The sequence below is a fragment of the Ylistrum balloti genome, unplaced genomic scaffold (assembly GCF_031769215.1).
Source record: "Ylistrum balloti isolate Yb309-2 unplaced genomic scaffold, AGI_CSIRO_Ybal_v1 Utg370310, whole genome shotgun sequence".
In the NCBI taxonomy this organism is placed as follows: domain Eukaryota; kingdom Metazoa; phylum Mollusca; class Bivalvia; order Pectinida; family Pectinidae; genus Ylistrum; species Ylistrum balloti.
In genome coordinates, this window is record NW_026782230.1 from 228919 (window position 1) to 246180 (window position 17262).

Consider the following 17262-nt stretch of genomic DNA (forward strand, 5'->3'; position numbering starts at 1 on the left):
TACACGCCGCAACAACAAACTGAATGAGAGAAGAGGGTCGTTAGGCCAGGAGTATCAAAGAGGGCGAAACAATGAAAGAATTGGATATTGAAAGGCTGGCTAAATTAACGGCCACGCCCCCTCCTTGTGTTGTCAAGATTCCGTCGACTAGCCGTTTGATTAGACTCCTGTCATACGCGTGTCTTCTAGGGGCTTAATATTCGCAAAACAAGCGTGCACATGCATGTGCGTTCTCTTCCATGTACCGCCATGGTCGAGTGCCGACAATTCCAATTTACTTAGCGTAGAACATGCGGTATGCCTCCTGGATGTAACAATGCTATCTAAATGCATGGAAAAACATGTTGTATATTAATTATCGGGTAAGACACATCCGTCTGTCTCAAAATACGTCGTTAACATTATTTTTTATTTTACGCGCGCCATTTAAATGTTTCCCGTCTGATTTCAGTATAACGGTATATCATCTGGTTTTTTTGATAGAATATTTCATTAACATCATAATAATGTGTCGAGCGAAAATGGGGATGCTCATAAATGCTGTGGGTATTTATCACAGTGATGCTATATCACAAAGTTAAACTCCAAAAGGTTCTACAGTTAAACGAAATAGTTGAAGCAGTACACAACTAAGTTTTCATTGATACCTGTCAATCATCGAGAGACAAACGAGTTAAACACACAAATTATATCTGATATCCATAAATATTTCATGAAGTATTTTGATAATAAATAGAACAGAAAAATAATCTAGAAACGTTTTCCTTCTTGCAGAATTAAGAAAAAAACATCGGACACGCATTGACACAGCGTCACCGGCATGTATCGCCAAGAAAGTTTTGGAAATCAGCGAAAAACGAATCATCATATTTCAGAAAGCACCGAACTCCCTCCCCAAGCATTGATGACTACTGGCTGGTAAATCAATTTTCTGGAGTTCATACAAGTGCATAGCCCCGATAGAATTCTCTTACCAACTGTCATTTTCCGAACTTTGAATTCATGCGAAGGAAAATCAAGTTCGCTCTGACGTTTCCTGTAGCCCAAGCCGTGCTTTTCTTGCCCCGAGACGATTTGAACCAATGACAGCCTGCCTCCTGTGTCAATAAAACCGCGAATGTTTCGGAATCTCGCACCTGGACCCCAGTTTTAGACAAAAATAGTGCTGTCTGCTTTGTTTCTATCGTTGTTGGTTTGTATTTCCGAGAAGGAATACCATATTCGAACTATCTTCATATTTCTAAAACAAATTCATTATATTTGTAATAATAAAGATCATTGGAAGAGAAAACATGTAGTTTTGATTTGGGTAAGTGTGGCAATGCTAAGTAGACCATGCTCCCCCAAACTCTCTCCTGATCACTTTTTCAGAGATAATAGAAAGCTTATAGGGAATGTTTCCAGGCGGGACACTCGCAATAGGTGGTCTGTAGAAGAAAAGAGCGGGAAACATGTTGTGGAGTCCGTGTGTCTTACGCATGTTTAGGATTCCCTGAAGTGAAGAAAGATGCGATGACGGTAAATTACACGTCGAGACAGACCTCCTAAATGTTGATGCAAAAAATGTCAACACCAACGTGAAAGCACGACTTGGATAACACCACAATGTTTGCAGGAGTAGTACTGATTGTCTCCAACCTTACACAAGCACCATGTATTATGATGGTAATGCTAACTCAAGCGTAGTTATGAAAACACGTGTTTTTGCTGTACCTGAATTCATCGTCTTGTTTGTTTTTTTAAATTCTGTTTAAGATAACTTTTCACATTGTGTCACTGCAAATACCGTTGATAAATGATAATTATGTGAAGGCATACGATTTTCACGTTAGCATTGAAACGAGTTTTGGTCTTCACTATAGAGTTTCATCGTTGTTTTCAATGTAAAGTTCACGATTCAACTCTGTCCTAAAAGAGGACTGAAAGTGAAAACCGCTCAAGAGTAACAATTTTTAACCTTTACAGTTTTCCACGCCAATTTCTTTATTCTTATTTAATTTAAGGAACCATTAAAACACTTTTTGTTTTGCTTTTCAAAAACGCTAGATCAAGACGTACTTTTTAAAATATTTTTTCTCTTTAAAATAAACTTCCGATAACATATCAATGGCGTTCAATTAATATTGCGAAATGTTTTGTTCACTAGATACAAATTGCATCTAGCTTATCGGTTACTTTGTTCTGCATAGTTAGCGTTTTGATATAATTATTTTGTTCTGTTTCATTTACAACAAATGTATTTTTTACCAAAGTCCTGGAAATTAAATTTTGATGTGAATTCAAATATAGTATTTCGGTATGTTTAAAGCTAGTTACGATGACGCTGTGGAAATAATTCGGTAGAATTTTAAACACATTTTAAAATACATCTTTAACATTCAACATCTTCAATTCTAAAGAGAAACATATTTAATGTTCACCAAAAACTTTCTTCAAAACATTTTTTTAATTAGAAAAGATACAATGTTTATGTGTGTTATCAAAAAAAAGGGAAGATTTTTCATATCTTCTATCGATACAATATTATCTGATTCATCATCTAGATTCAACATGGACAAAAATAAAGTTCTACCAGTCAGCTGTCATGTTGATGTAATAAACAAATCGAATTATTTTTCTGACAAGTTTACAACATATTTATAGACAAAAATGATGTATATAAATTAATATCACTACGGAAAACGATATACGATGCAGGATATCGGCACACAGCAAATAAAATATATTTTATGTGTCCGCGATATTACAACAAACATCAAACTGAATGTATTTACATTTTGTGTATCTGAAAAAAAAACAGAGATATTATTTCCGAAATTGTGCTGAAATGACAAACACTTTTATTATGCACAATAACACATTTATTACATTTACCAAAAAAAAAAAAATAAAACTCAATTATATGCACCAATAAAATTGTATACGCACAAACTGCGTACCAGTTTTACAGTCGGCAAACAGACGGGTAGTATTTACATCAGTGTCAACAATGACCAAATATTACCGACCACCTGTACGAAGGTCTCAACAGCTATCATATGCTTATCCTCAAGTACACTATCACCTACCAAGAAATGGGCCATAGAAAATCAGTCAGGCGAGCCTTATGAAATTATAGCCCTTAAATACACATTATCCTGTTTCCATTGATTTCCCAGTGTGCCCCGTGTCTTTCAGTGAGGCAGGTTTTTCGTCTGTTCGGGATTCGATTCTTTATAGAAAAATAACCACATTTATACTGAATTCAATATTACCTAGTTTTACTTTAGTATGTTGACTAGTGTGAATAGGCAGCAATGTTTCATTTTTTAATTTTAAAAAATTCTGATGTTAAGCACTGAATTTTAAAGAAATATATAGTGTAGCATAATATGCATAAAATTGTAGCTAAAATCCTACATGATATAAATTCTGAGAGACGGAAATATAAAATTTGCGTTGTAACTTCGAATTTTCGCTGTCAAATTTGATTTCAGTTGAAATATTTATTTACGGTTGAAACATCTATCGCTTTAAAAATATCATACGCAAATAATATCATTAAAAATATTCTCCAGAGAAATGTAACATTTTATCATACCCGTGAAAATATAGACGATATTCCGTTCAATAAATGCTAAATATCCACAGGTCACCTAATGTCGTCTAGATTTGCGGTAGTTATGGAAACGAAACGGAAAAATGAATTCTAAAACAACGTGGTTTTATCGAGAAAAGTTTCATTCTCTCATTAAGATATAGTTGTTGTAATTGATTTCAAAATCGATATCATAAAGATGCGTGTGTAGTATTTTCAATATTGACAAATTATGTCTGTAAATTTCCTGCGGAAATATAATGATGACGTGTTCCTTGATGGCGACCCCACATTAACAACATCCCTCCCGGTAATCGTTCATCCATACTCCCAGGATATTGAACCATAATCGGACAAAACAATCCGGAAATAGACTCTCCGTAGACCGGTCCTTTGATACTTGAGTTAATTTTTTTTTATACTTCAAAATTGATATACAAACAGGTCTGTAGAAACACGTCTTTACTTGGTGATTTTAACCTAATCTTAAATATGTAACCGGATTTTCTTTATAAGTTATCCACACTCAACAAGTGGAGACATTTTATAGGATATGTAGAACTATTTAAATGCTAGATTTTGTTTCCAAACGCAGATTAACGTGTTTCAAAATGAAAAAAAAAATTTTGTCACATTATTTTGATAATAGCTACTCTACTATTTTAAAGTTACAATTGATAATTTATGAAAAGTTGTAGAAATTAGTTACATATTAATTCTAGTTACCTACTGTACACTATAAAATTAGTAACTCTGTCTCTTTTAAAAGTTACGATTCATGTTTATATATTAATTTCAATTACTTCCTGTACATTGTAATATTCTGCAAGAATTTACAAAAGACACACAAGTGAAGCACACCTTTTAATACAGAGTTAGATACAGTAGGGCCAAACAATGAATTAAACTGCATCACCGAGTAGTTTTCGTTCATCAAGGACTCGTCAGTGATGCTAAGGGCCTAATTTTTTGAAGCCTGGGAGATGACTGAGGAAATAATAAGTGTTTAAAATAAAAGTGAAAATCCGGAATGGGAGGTGAACTTATAATATCATATTGACGAGTAAATTAATTCCTTCTATTGTCTCTCAGTTAAGTCGTATATAATGTTTTTCTTTTCTTACAATGTAAGATAAGTTTGGTATTGTGATATTTGCAATTTTGTAACAGTGATAAAGTTAAAAAAAAATGTAATAAAATTTTGAAATATTTTAGTATAAGCCACCTTCGCAGAATTTAAACATTACCATTACTGTATTTTTTTTTGTTACTTGCATACCTGAAAGTTTCTATGTTTAGATGGAGAGATGATTGGTGGAGACGCAATTCTAGACGATTTAAATGTGTTTATCATACAACGTGTCTCTCTTCATGATAGAAATAGAATCAAATTACTTATCTATCATCAACTTCATGACTTTTAAAAATTAATTAAATGTCATATGTTTATTGATATACAAAGGAATAGGCGGCCGTTTTGTACAAAAATTTGTCCTTCACTACAGAGAAAAACGCCATCTTCAATGTAAGTGTTAAATCAGTGAAAACATCTCTGTTTAAGGTATGTGTCTAGATTCTCATTGTCTACGAATACGGAAATTAACATAAAAGACATGCGACTTATTATCTGTAATTCAACAAGGAAAATAAAAGTATAAAATTTCAGTTTGAACTGTTCAGATTCCAACCTGTTACGCCATCAATTATTTTTAATTACAAACTAATTAATTTCATTATGGTCCGGAATTTTTGGATTCTTTGAGCGGGTAAGGTTACTGGTAGTGATTTACGGACACGGAGAATTCATTATGTTGAACAGCAGTGCCAAGGTATAACATTATCAAAGTTACCCTGGTCCTGAAATCTGAAATACAGTATATACAACACAAAAAATCATACATTCAACCATTCAACAACTCACAACAGAGTCTAATTAATGCCTTCCCAAGCACAGAATGCAAACCCGATAATGACGCAATAGAGAGGAAGACAATGTAAGTTACGACACAGGTAAAACTTTGATGATGATCAAGTCAGCATTACTCTTTATAAATTTCATTCTATCGATCTAATCCTGCATAAAACGTCATATTTGATGCTTTTATCACCAGGACCATACTCCAATACTTCTTTATAACTGAGGGACTTTTTAAAAAAATTCTTTCCATTTTTTAATGTCCTTGATTTTGATTATCGACTCTTCATATCCTGTTTCAAATAGGTTCATAAATATTTAACTGTTTTAATTGATGTTTTGTTAATTGGTGTTTGAGGGTACAGCCCTTTATAATATCTCTAAAAGTTATGTGGTTCTGTTTTTGCGGGAGTGTAGTATTCACGACGGCAGTAATGAGTGGAGAGCATGCCTTTTAGTGACCAGACCGGACTGAACGTTTTAGTTCAAAAGTATTGGTTGTTTTAAGGTAGTCACTGATACCGAAGTTGTGACATCGTACCGTTCTACAAAATACCATCGGCTAAAATGTAGTGAGATTAGACAGCAACTTCTAGGGGGGGGGGGGGGGGGGGGGTATGCGGTTTTAGATAATTTAACATCTCATCTATTGATATTTTAAAGTGTTATGAAACATAAAATAGCGGATTTATTTGTCACTGTCCAAGTTGGAACACCAAACGGAGTACACCAATTATTTGCCATGTCGATGTCCAGCTACCATTTTGTCCTCTACCTTCCCTCTAGAGCATCTAGCCCGGTTACTAAGCCATAGTTACTCCCGATTTGTAAATAATGATCATACAAGAATGCCTAAAATGATAATGCTTTTCTCACTGATGTTGGTAAGTTTAGTCTATTCGGTAATGGATTAATGTTTGGTATACATTACTGACTTAACATGGCTGCGCTCATAATTTCCAGTTGTAAAGAAGTGAATTTAGAGTTGGATGAAGATACACAAATTGTATTCGGTTGACTAAGAAGGGATTTGGTTTGATATCTATGTAGAATTGTGAGTTTCTTCAACGACCGTTGTTGATGTAATGAGTTTTCACCAACTACATTTAACGTCATTACCTCATTAGCATGTTTGTACAACGTGAAAATTGTTTCCATGCCACTGAAAATATCTAAGAATTGGGACAGAAAGTATAATCTGGAAGATGTTGATAATTGTTATTAGTTTAGAAATTGTCTGGTATATTGTATTTACATGTAAAAACATCAAAGATCTACCAGTAGAGCTACCTGTGATGTACTTACCTGTCATAAAATGTAAGATCTACCTGTGATGTACTCACCTGTACTAAAATGTAAGATCTACCTGTGATGTACTTACCTGTAATCAAATGCAAACACTACCTGTGATGTACTTACCTGTAATCAAATGCAAACTCTACCTGTGATGTACTTACCTGTAATCAAATGCAAACACTACCTGTGATGTACTTACCTGTAATCAAATGCAAACACTACCTGTGATGTACTTACCTGTAATCAAATGCAAACTCTACCTGTGATGTACTTACCTGTAATCAAATGCAAACACTACCTGTGATGTACTTACCTGTAATCAAATGCAAACTCTACCTGTGATGTACTCACCTGTAATCAAATGCAAACTCTACCTGTGATGTACTTACCTGTAATCAAATGCAAACACTACCTGTGATGTACTTACCTGTAATCAAATGCAAACTCTACCTGTGATGAACTTACCTGTAATAATCTTCTTTACAGTAAATATTTCCATCTCGTGCAAAACACGTGAGTTCTGTATCCAATCGAATTTTGCATTCACAACACTTGAGGCATTGCATGTGCCACTGTCGATCCACAGCTAGGAGATAGTGCCTGTCTAATATCCGGGCCCCGCACCCGGCACAGAAACTCGGGATTTCACCGTTGTTAAGGACTGGCATCGTCTGTAAAGAGGGGACATTGTTATAAAGAGGGAATGCAGATCATATATATATATGTCATTGTGGAATAACCTTTATATGTAATGGTTCTATGTGGAGTGAAAATACGAATAATTTTCATTGAAACCCATAAATTGTAGCATAACGAGGAAATAAACACCACATATAGCGCTATTGTTAAAAAGGGCATAATCAAGTAGATATTGATGTGGTAAAAGGAATCATTCATCCAACAGTCAATATAAGAAGAGAGTGCGTTATTTTTTTTAACTAAAAGTCATTATATAAACACATGCATTTGTATAGTTTCTAGATGAAACTTACAAATCCAAATGTTTGTATTTATCGATATTTATGAAAAGCGATTAGGCTTGCGCAAGAGTACACAGTCTTGTCACTACTTAAACCGATTGTAAATCTGCAAAGTTTGCCTACATAAACTAATAATTTGACCTCGGAACTATTTTGTTGCTGTTCGCGTTGTCAATGACGCCAAAGTGGCGATACTTATTACTTCCGGTATAATACGACTGCTCAGTTGACCTCTGCACTGTTCTCACGGTGTGTATTGAGTAATTTGGTAATTCTTAAATGAAAATCTATCATAATCAAATGTAAAAACAAAGCTTGCTACTTCTTTTCTGTACCTGATTCGAAGTGTATTTACAATGGGGAAACCACAAATTTAGCTTGTTCTTGTAGCGAAACTTGTAGGTGATCACTGTCAATTAGTGGTACATTGCTGGCGTTTTAAATATGCTCACTTTCCTTTACAGGACGGCATATTCCTATCCGTTCCTGCACCTACGGAGTGAATCCCGCCCTCCATACGTCGTTGTACGTGGAGGCAGGCGTGTCCCCTGCATTGCTTGGAGGGCATAGAATCTCTCCCGTGGTGGGATAATGTGTTGACCGAACTTTTGACTACAGGTTTCATCAACCATGTCAGTATCGTTAGTGCCACAAGGTCCGATTACTATCTGACGTGGTGATAGATTTAGTGCGGTCTACAGGGCGACAGCATCAGTCGACTCACACTTCAACCCTTGTCACACAACACTCATTTACCAACCTCATACCCACCCCCCGCGGCTTATACCCCTGTTACACAACACTCATCCCCCACCCTAATACCCGTCCCCGCGGCTTATACCCGTGTTACACAACACTCATCTCCAACCTCATACCCCGTCCCCAGCCGCTTCATACTCTTTTCACAAAAAATATGTTTTCTTGATTACTTTGAAATAATACAACGGGAAATTTTACATAAACCAATATTTTTATTCATCATTTACATCAATTGTACATTTAATCAGTAAATCTAATGGTGCTTAACTTGTTGTCACAGAAATCATTTTAAATCTCTGTTCCTTATCAAAATATAATTATACTTAATTATGGATGGATGTGTATTCGGGGTCAATGAAGAATTCGTTACTACTGTTGGGTCCTACTAAATTCAGCCGGATTCCATTGCATTGTCAGAAGTCCGTACTGTTGGCTCTAAGGTACTGGTCTGTTAGACTGGCTCCATACTTTTGGATCGAAGGTACTGGTCTGGTGGATCCAGGGTAGGGTCAATCACTCTATAAAATATACATTTAAGTACTCGTCTTTAGGGTACTTCGTACTGTTGAATCTAAGGTGCTCATCTTTAGGGTACTCCGTACTGTTGAACCTAAAGTACTCATCTTTAGGGTACTCCGTACTGTTGAATCTAAGGTACTCATATCTAGGGTACTCCGTACTGTTGAATCTTAGGTACTCATCTTTAGGGTACTCCGTACTGTTGAATCTTAGATACTCATCTTTAGGGTACTTCGTACTGTTGAATCTAAGGTACTCATCTTTAGGGTACTCCGTACTGTTGAATCTTAGGTACTCATCTTTAGGGTACTCCGTGCTGTTGAATCTTAGGTACTCATCTTTAGGGTACTCCGTACTGTTGAATCTTAGGTACTCATCTTTAGGGTACTCCGTACTGTTGTATATCTACCGTACTCTTCAACCAGATATACTCAGCACTATTCGTTCTTCTGGTTTGGTTCTCCATCGCCATGAAATTTCGTTGAGTTGTCTGTCGGATATCATCATGCAAATACGTCCATCTTTGTGCCACTCAACAAAAAAAAATCTCTTGGCTTCCAGTTATTTCTGTCAGATTATCAACAACCCCGTGTAACATTAGAAACTAATTTTGGCGTTCGACTTAAGATAACATACCCTTGATATTTATTTTCACGAAAACCTCATACTTTTTAGTTTTGTACAAGAATTTATGAGAAGTAAAATTGAAATGCAGAAAATAACAAAAAATTTTTGCTACTAAAACCTACAGCAGATACGGTTGGAGGGCGGTTCACCGACGTACAACATTGTCACTTACCATCAGAATCATTCCAGCTACACACTAATATTGTTAAAGCGTTTGTTTGCCAACTCTTCAGAGCAGCGTGAACGATATTCCGTCAATCACGGGACATTGAATGATACAGAGACAGGGCTATAATTAGAGCGGGGTCAGGCTGGACTAAAACCTTAATTATTAGATCCGAAGGGCTTCCGATATCGGCTCCATGATAAGGCTTTGATACATCACAGGCTGAGAGCGTTCCGAACATTAAAATCATAGTCCCACTATCTCAGTGGAATTTTTGTCACTCTGCGGAGATCTACAGTAAATTTGTCACTCTGGGGAAATGTAAATTTAGGTAGATCTACATTTAGGTAGATAAACATTTAATTTATCTTTCTGGGTAGATCTAAACTTAGATAGATCTACATTTAATTTGGCTTTCTGGGGAGATCTACTGTTGGGTAGATCTAAATTCAGGTAGATCTGCATTTAATTTGTCATTCTGGGGAAGATCTTAATTTAGGTAGATCTAAATTTAGGTAGATTTAAAATTAATTTGTCACTCTGAGGAGAGTTGAACTTCATTTGTAACACGAGATAGATTTAAAGTTAATTTGTGAATCTGGGTAAATCTAAAGTTAATTTTTCACTCTGGGTAGAGATCAGACACACTTGCATTAATTAGACATATCGATAGAATTATAAAAACATTGATATAATTTGTAATTAAATAAGAATTACCGTGTTGGTGTGAATTGTTAAATAATGACCTAACGATGACTTATCTCTAGTCAATGGCGTGTATGAACCGCAAATGCTTTTCTGGAAGATAAAATCCTAGGAGTTGATTAGAGGCGATTTTCTGTGTAACACTACAGTGGGTACATATTCCAATAAATAACACATTGAAATGATATCAAGTTATTTCCTTACTTTAACGTTCACACGAGCTGGTCTGACCGGACAAAGCGTTATAGGTCATCTAGTAAAAAATCATTTATATTACAGTACAAATTCTATGTATTAGTTGCTTTTTTTTTGTTGATTAAGTGATAATAATGTTTGCGATATTAAAAACAATATGCTTTGTTTTCTTTTAAACATTTTTTTCTGGTTAAGAAATATTTCACATTAACATGCACGTTCATATGCACAAATATTAATGTTACAAACAAAATTCAAACCAAAATAAAAAAAACAAACAAAAACAAACAAAAAACAAAACAAAAAATTATGCATACAGTGCAGTATACGATATGTGGGTAAAAATACTAGGGATATGTAATTATTGTTTTGGAAAAGTAGGTGTGAAACTCCTCTCCCAATCCCCGGAGTGATGGGGTCGGCTATCGAGAACCCAAGGGATTCATATTTACCAACGTATGTACTGACCACACTATCAGATTATCCAAACACATTACTAGCTTTATATACCCAGTCTGGTGGTCATTTTACACCCAAACTGACCACGACATCTGCTTTTTTAAAGATAGTGATGATAAAATCAACGCGGTCTGAAAAATTCTTCCGGAATTTCTGTATTTTAGTTAAATGGCACCGTGTCAAACTTTAAGACTATCTGTCACTGTCGTCAAGTCGAGTCAGACTGACATTCCTTATAAAATTGTATTTTTACCAAAGTACGTACACGTGTAATATTGAGCTATCCGAAAATATCAACATCTCGGTAGTGGTAATTAACATTAACAAGAAAATGAGTTATCACAGAAAGGACGAACAATTAAGAAGGATGAGGGCAGGAATAGTATTGTCACTATCAAATTAAATTAATGTCGCTACAAGAATTCCTACACGACTGACACATCGTAATATGTTAACAACAATGACAACACGATAATAAATGGTCCAATCACATTGATAAATTCAATAAGGAAATAAGTTTATCGATATAATATTTCACAATATCTAGTAATTATCTACATTCACTAAAAGTTATCGGTTGAAATAGTTTATATAAGAAAATCCCTAAAAACTAAAATATTTGGATAAAATTCAGAAAAAACTAAGCAGACAATATGTAGTGTGAAAGCGATGGTTAATCGTGTTTCAATCTGAACATTTTCCACCTATCTGTGTAACAGTGTGAAATGAAACATAAAAAAACAACAAATGAGTGAAGTCTTTTTCTTTAAATGATTTTTTATAAGATTACAAAAATCTGTTATTTTACACGAGAATTAAAAATATAAAACCACTTTTAAATAGAAATCCTCTTCATATTCAATACACAAAAGCAATCGACTTAAATTTGTAAAATAACAAAATTTTCAAAATGTAATGGTATCGACTTTTAGAAAGACTAATCATGTTGTGATGGTAGAACCTGACAGACGGGTATGTTAAGTTTTAATCTATAACAACATGTAAGACTTAAAATACCTTAATCACATCAGAAACTAAATAATCATTTATGACAGAAATCTTTAACTGTTTTTATCTACTTCTATATTTTCGTTATAATAATAATTCCATCATATTCCGCGCCGTGTTTATTAAAACTAATTTCCATGTATATTATTTATTCTTTTAATATTCAATAGAAATACCATACCATCTTTATCCTACAGAATAACTGGTAGTATCCTTACTTATTACCGTATACAATGCACATATTTATTCAAACAATTGTATTTGTAAATTTACTCTATAACAATCACATTTTGTTGATTTTCAAGGCAAACTTTATATCATCATCAAGTATGTTTTAAAATCACTGACGAGTTAGAGACAGATTTTAATCTGTTTTACTCAATTATCCAATTTTATTGTTATAATAATTACATAAAAACAGATAATTTATTTTGCTTTTTATTCTGTGTAAATTTATTTTTGAATGTACATCAGATCCAGCCGTAGTCAAGACACCCTTTGCCCTTCATTATCGTAACTGTATCGGCCAGATAATGTTACAACGTGTTCAACTCGGGTCACCATACTGCTGTTACGTGTCCTTATTTAAGCTGTGATTAGAGTTTTATAAACATCAGCGTTAATTCACTTTAACTTTATTATTCAATAAGCTGGTAAATCGGTCTGTAACAACGGCGCTGGGACAACGAATTGTGGACAGCTTAAATACCACCTGTTAGACGGCTAATTAAATTAATTAATAGATTTATTAATACTTTCTTTACAAACTTGTATATTTATATTTATATAATTGCTTACAAAATATTTCGGAGTTCCGTTACAATTGTTTGGGGTAATATTTGCAGTAGCCATTGATGCCACACACCAAGTAATGACATTCCGGGCGGAAGTTGACTTACCCGTCTAATATGATGATCCGGATACTGGAGTTCCTCTCCGTGGTAATGTGGGTTGTTATTATGGAACTCTCCCGGATCGGAAAGTCCGAGATTTGACTTTTCAACCATCTCTCTCCCCTCTGTCCAAACGCCTAACTTGACCATAGACTTAATGCTGCCCACTGTGAACAATGAATCCGATAGCATGTAACGCCGAAAACGTCACTTGACGCCTCTTCCAGAAGTCTTTCACTTTTCCATCAGATATCTGTTGATGAACCCTGTTACTGGAGTTTAATATACTGTTACTGACACGTTATCTGACCACTGACCACCGTCCACTGTAACACTTAGTCCCAATAATTGTCCGAAATTACTTCGCAATCACCTTGACACCTCCCTGTGAAGTCCCTCACGTCGCTATCTGATAACAGTTGCTGAAATATTTTGGACGACTTTTAAGCACTGTCCATCGTAATTCCGATTAAGTTTTAAGCACTGTCCGCTAAACTAAGTCCAACTGATCGTCCAAAATCAATTCAATAGATCAGACGACAGTTAAACAAGAAACATTCCAAATTTCCTCCAGATGGCCCGGTAGCTTCGAAAGTCACCGTTTTCTGTTTACTTCCAGATTCGAAATGAAACCTTGTAACATGATATGTGTGTTCTCTATATGTAAATATCACATCAGACGAAGTAACTGCATGACATTCTTAAAAAGTCGCCAAATACATTATATCACTTTGAGGCTCGTAATGTTACGATGGTGTAAATGGACACATTTGAGGCGTATTCTGTCTTTGGATAATACTAGACAGTGTTGAGCAAGTTCTCGTCTATTATATATGAAATAAAACCACGTCTCTCTCGTAGATCCCACATGCCGTTTTCCCGTTGTATGTAAGCTTTTCTTTTTACTATAGGTGAAGTTCTAACTGAGCCTAGCTTTGGATAATGAAGGGGGCGGGGCGACCGCGCCGATTGTAAATTTCAACACCAGCTAACCTCTCCACATCAATGGCGGTTCGGATTTCCTGCTCAAACGATCCCATTGGCTGAAAGCTGACAATGGAATCTATTGCCGAGCGGTGGGCGTGTCTTTTTCTCTTTCGCGTTCAAAGCACATGTTCTTCGAGTCGGCTTAGCTCAGCACCGTCAGTTTCATGATTAAACGTAATTGAATTTTGTTTACAAAATAATCGTTATTCAATTGTATAGTTTCATACACTTAACTATTTTTGTCATTATGTTGTGAAAAATTAGTAAACTGCTCCCGATTCCTACCAGTATAACAATGTTTGTATGATCAACCAAACGATTCTAAGACGTATGAAGTTCGCCAGTGTTTACACTTGATGCGGTAGTACTGATCCAACATCCAAAGATTTTCAATATATTTTATTACGTACTTAGACATATCATCGAATACACGACACACGTGCACACATAAATTAGCAATTATACGCAGTGTAGTTACATTAAATGTATATATGTTACGGATTCTTTGAATGGTTACGTCAGTTTCCATACTTTATTTGATACACCGTCGTTTAAATAGTGATGTAGACCCACGAGTCTCTCTAAATGAAATCGGAAGCTAGAAAGTTAATTTCACAAATTTCTTGTGTATAAAATGTATATGGTATGACCGTAAGCAGTGGTTTACATGTGCACGTGCCACCTGTTTTACACCAACTTGTGGTAAACCTCGGAGTATCCGCGTGTCCCAGAAGTCGCCGCCGACTCGCTATTTGTATTTGTTCCACAAGCTAATGTTTATATATCTTTATGTTTATAGGTCTAGGTGTTGACCATTGGACTTAAGGAAGCGAGTGACCAGTCGTTCACAAACGTTGTTTGACCACTTGAGTACAAGGGTCAATAGCTATGCACCTATCCGTTAGTCTCTCCATCTTATTGCCATCCGCAGCACCTCATAGTGACATGAGTTCCGTATGCTGTTTCTGTTCACGTGATTTATTACAACTGTAAATGCTGATTGTAATTGTCGATAAAGTTGTGTTTTAGCAGTAAAGGAACAGGTAGTTAAGTAGAAACAGACGAAAACCAAACTTATCAAACCTTGTGTGAAATTCACATTGATTCCCTATTTTTAATCAAATCACAGATAAAACACTTTTAAGACGTGAACTGTTTTATTATCGCCCAGGAACACTAACTATGACCACTTTGGTACATGTCATTTTTAACATTAATCTTGTTACATGGAAAATAGCCTTGTTTACTTGCAGTATTCCAGATAATGAGCTTCTAATACACAACTGTCTATGGTAAGGTTTCACTGTATCGATGCTATGGTAAATATTAAGTGAGAACACGACTGCTACTTTCAAAATGTTACATAATTATTCAACCAATTGAATCAGCGTAGCAGTATGTGTCTGACCTGTGTATATTTGTACACTGAGGTACCCGCTGTTCTGCTGTGTGCTGACATTACGACAAGGTACGTAAGAATTACTGTTGACTACATTCGTCATCGATCTTACACGACCAACCTTTAAGATCCTTTCGGGTGGTCTCGTATTTTTGCTTTGAGTATTTGAAGGATTAAAAGTAAACACTACAGTTTTGAGTGGAAAAGACAGATTTTTAACACAAAACCTGACCTAAGACGAAAATCAAACCTGTGACGCAAGCCGTATTTGGAGTTCCGTCTCCGGCTCTCTATTGTACATTATGATTATTTTAGACAGGTGAGCCCCTACACGGCAACCATAGCTCCACAAAGGTTAGCGGTGTTGTTTCTGTCAATATTGGATCAACACCGTTTTATTGAACCTAGATTGATATCATTGGAATTCGGAATGTACCAAAGTAAAAATTGATTTGTCAGACTATCGTGTTACTTTACGGTAAGGACCCGAACTGGAGACATGGAAAGGTTTGATATATCTCGATGTACCTCTCCCACCCCAACCTCTGAAGAGTCGGGTTTGTGGGCCGGTAGGGCGGGGGAGGGGAGAGGGGTCTTAAGTGGCCTTTACTAACGGGACATAAAAGAGAAAAAACTTAGAAAATTGATATTTTCAGTTCGTTCCTATCTTTTTCCTTGCTTTATTTTCCGCACTTTTGGTGTCCCTCTTGTCAGTCATCTTTATATGGCTCTTACTGTTGCCGAGACGTCAAACCCGTAAAACAAAAATAAATTGTTACGATCAGGAGAGAAACCGCTACCTAGGAAATAACAGACCTTCCGTATTGTCTACAGACTGTTCTTATCCATGGTGGCTTCACTGAGGTTCAGTGAGGTTTAGATACATATATATCCAGTTGACAAACTGTAACTTCTATATCAAATCCTCGCCTGGTTTTTGTCTTATACCAGAGTAGAACCAGACTAAGCACGTGTTTATTTACCTTAATACGTGAGGTGTGATTTATACATTTGAAGTGAAAACAATACCATATAACATAAAATTAAAAGACACATCACAAAGTCAAAAACATCCCTTTTCGTACTAATGAACGTTTAGACATTTAGCATCTCAGGTACAAATCTCTCTTTCTCAGGGGATTTGAGAATGAAAAAAAATGCTCGTATAGAAACCACAATGAATGTATTTGCTCGACCGGGACTCCGGCCATGTTTTACAATAAAAAAAAACTGGCCAAAAACTGGCCGAAAACTCTACATCATAACTTAAAGCAAATGCTATACATGAAATTTAACCCCGAGTACTTTCCTGCCCAGGAGGACGCCGAGTGAAAACTGCTGTAATCCTCATCCTTCACGATATGAAGGGAGGAACATTTTTATCACAGAGATGTTTAGCAGAATAATTCATAGTGCTGTAGTTTAAGGTATAAACCTGCTATAGCGTTTAAGTGGGGACAAGTGATTGTATGGTTATGGTCTCTTATTGTAATATTGTAGGGATTGGTGGAGGGGGGAGGGAAAGGGCTGTATGGTGTATCTTTCTCTAGTATTCTGGTTGTAACAATCTCTAGGGTGTGTATCGTGCTTTGGTCTTTGTGTGGTGACCCGCTATATTGTGTGTATCGTGCTGTAGTCGCTAGGTGATGGCCCGCTATATGGTGTGTATCGTGCTGTAGTCTCTAGGTGATGGCCCGCTATATGGTTTGTATCATGCTGTAGTCTCTAGGTGGTGACCCGCTATATGGTGTGTATCGTGCTGTAGTCTCTAGGTGAT

General features: G+C 35.8%; 1 protein-coding gene across 2 annotated transcripts in view; it reads right to left on the reverse strand.

The window, feature by feature from the left end:
* Window positions 1–13917, reverse strand: part of LOC132553200 (LIM/homeobox protein Lhx9-like) — a 46257-nt gene extending 32340 nt beyond the window's left edge. For both annotated transcript variants that reach the window (XM_060217429.1, XM_060217428.1), the window contains exons 1-2: window positions 13106–13917; window positions 7254–7459 (exon numbers count right to left, since the gene is read on the reverse strand). In XM_060217429.1, coding sequence (XP_060073412.1) covers window positions 7254–7459; window positions 13106–13291 — 392 coding nt within the window. In that variant the 5' untranslated portion in view covers window positions 13292–13917. The remainder of the gene's footprint in view (window positions 1–7253; window positions 7460–13105) is intronic.
* Between the last annotated feature and the right edge of the window lie 3345 nt (window positions 13918–17262).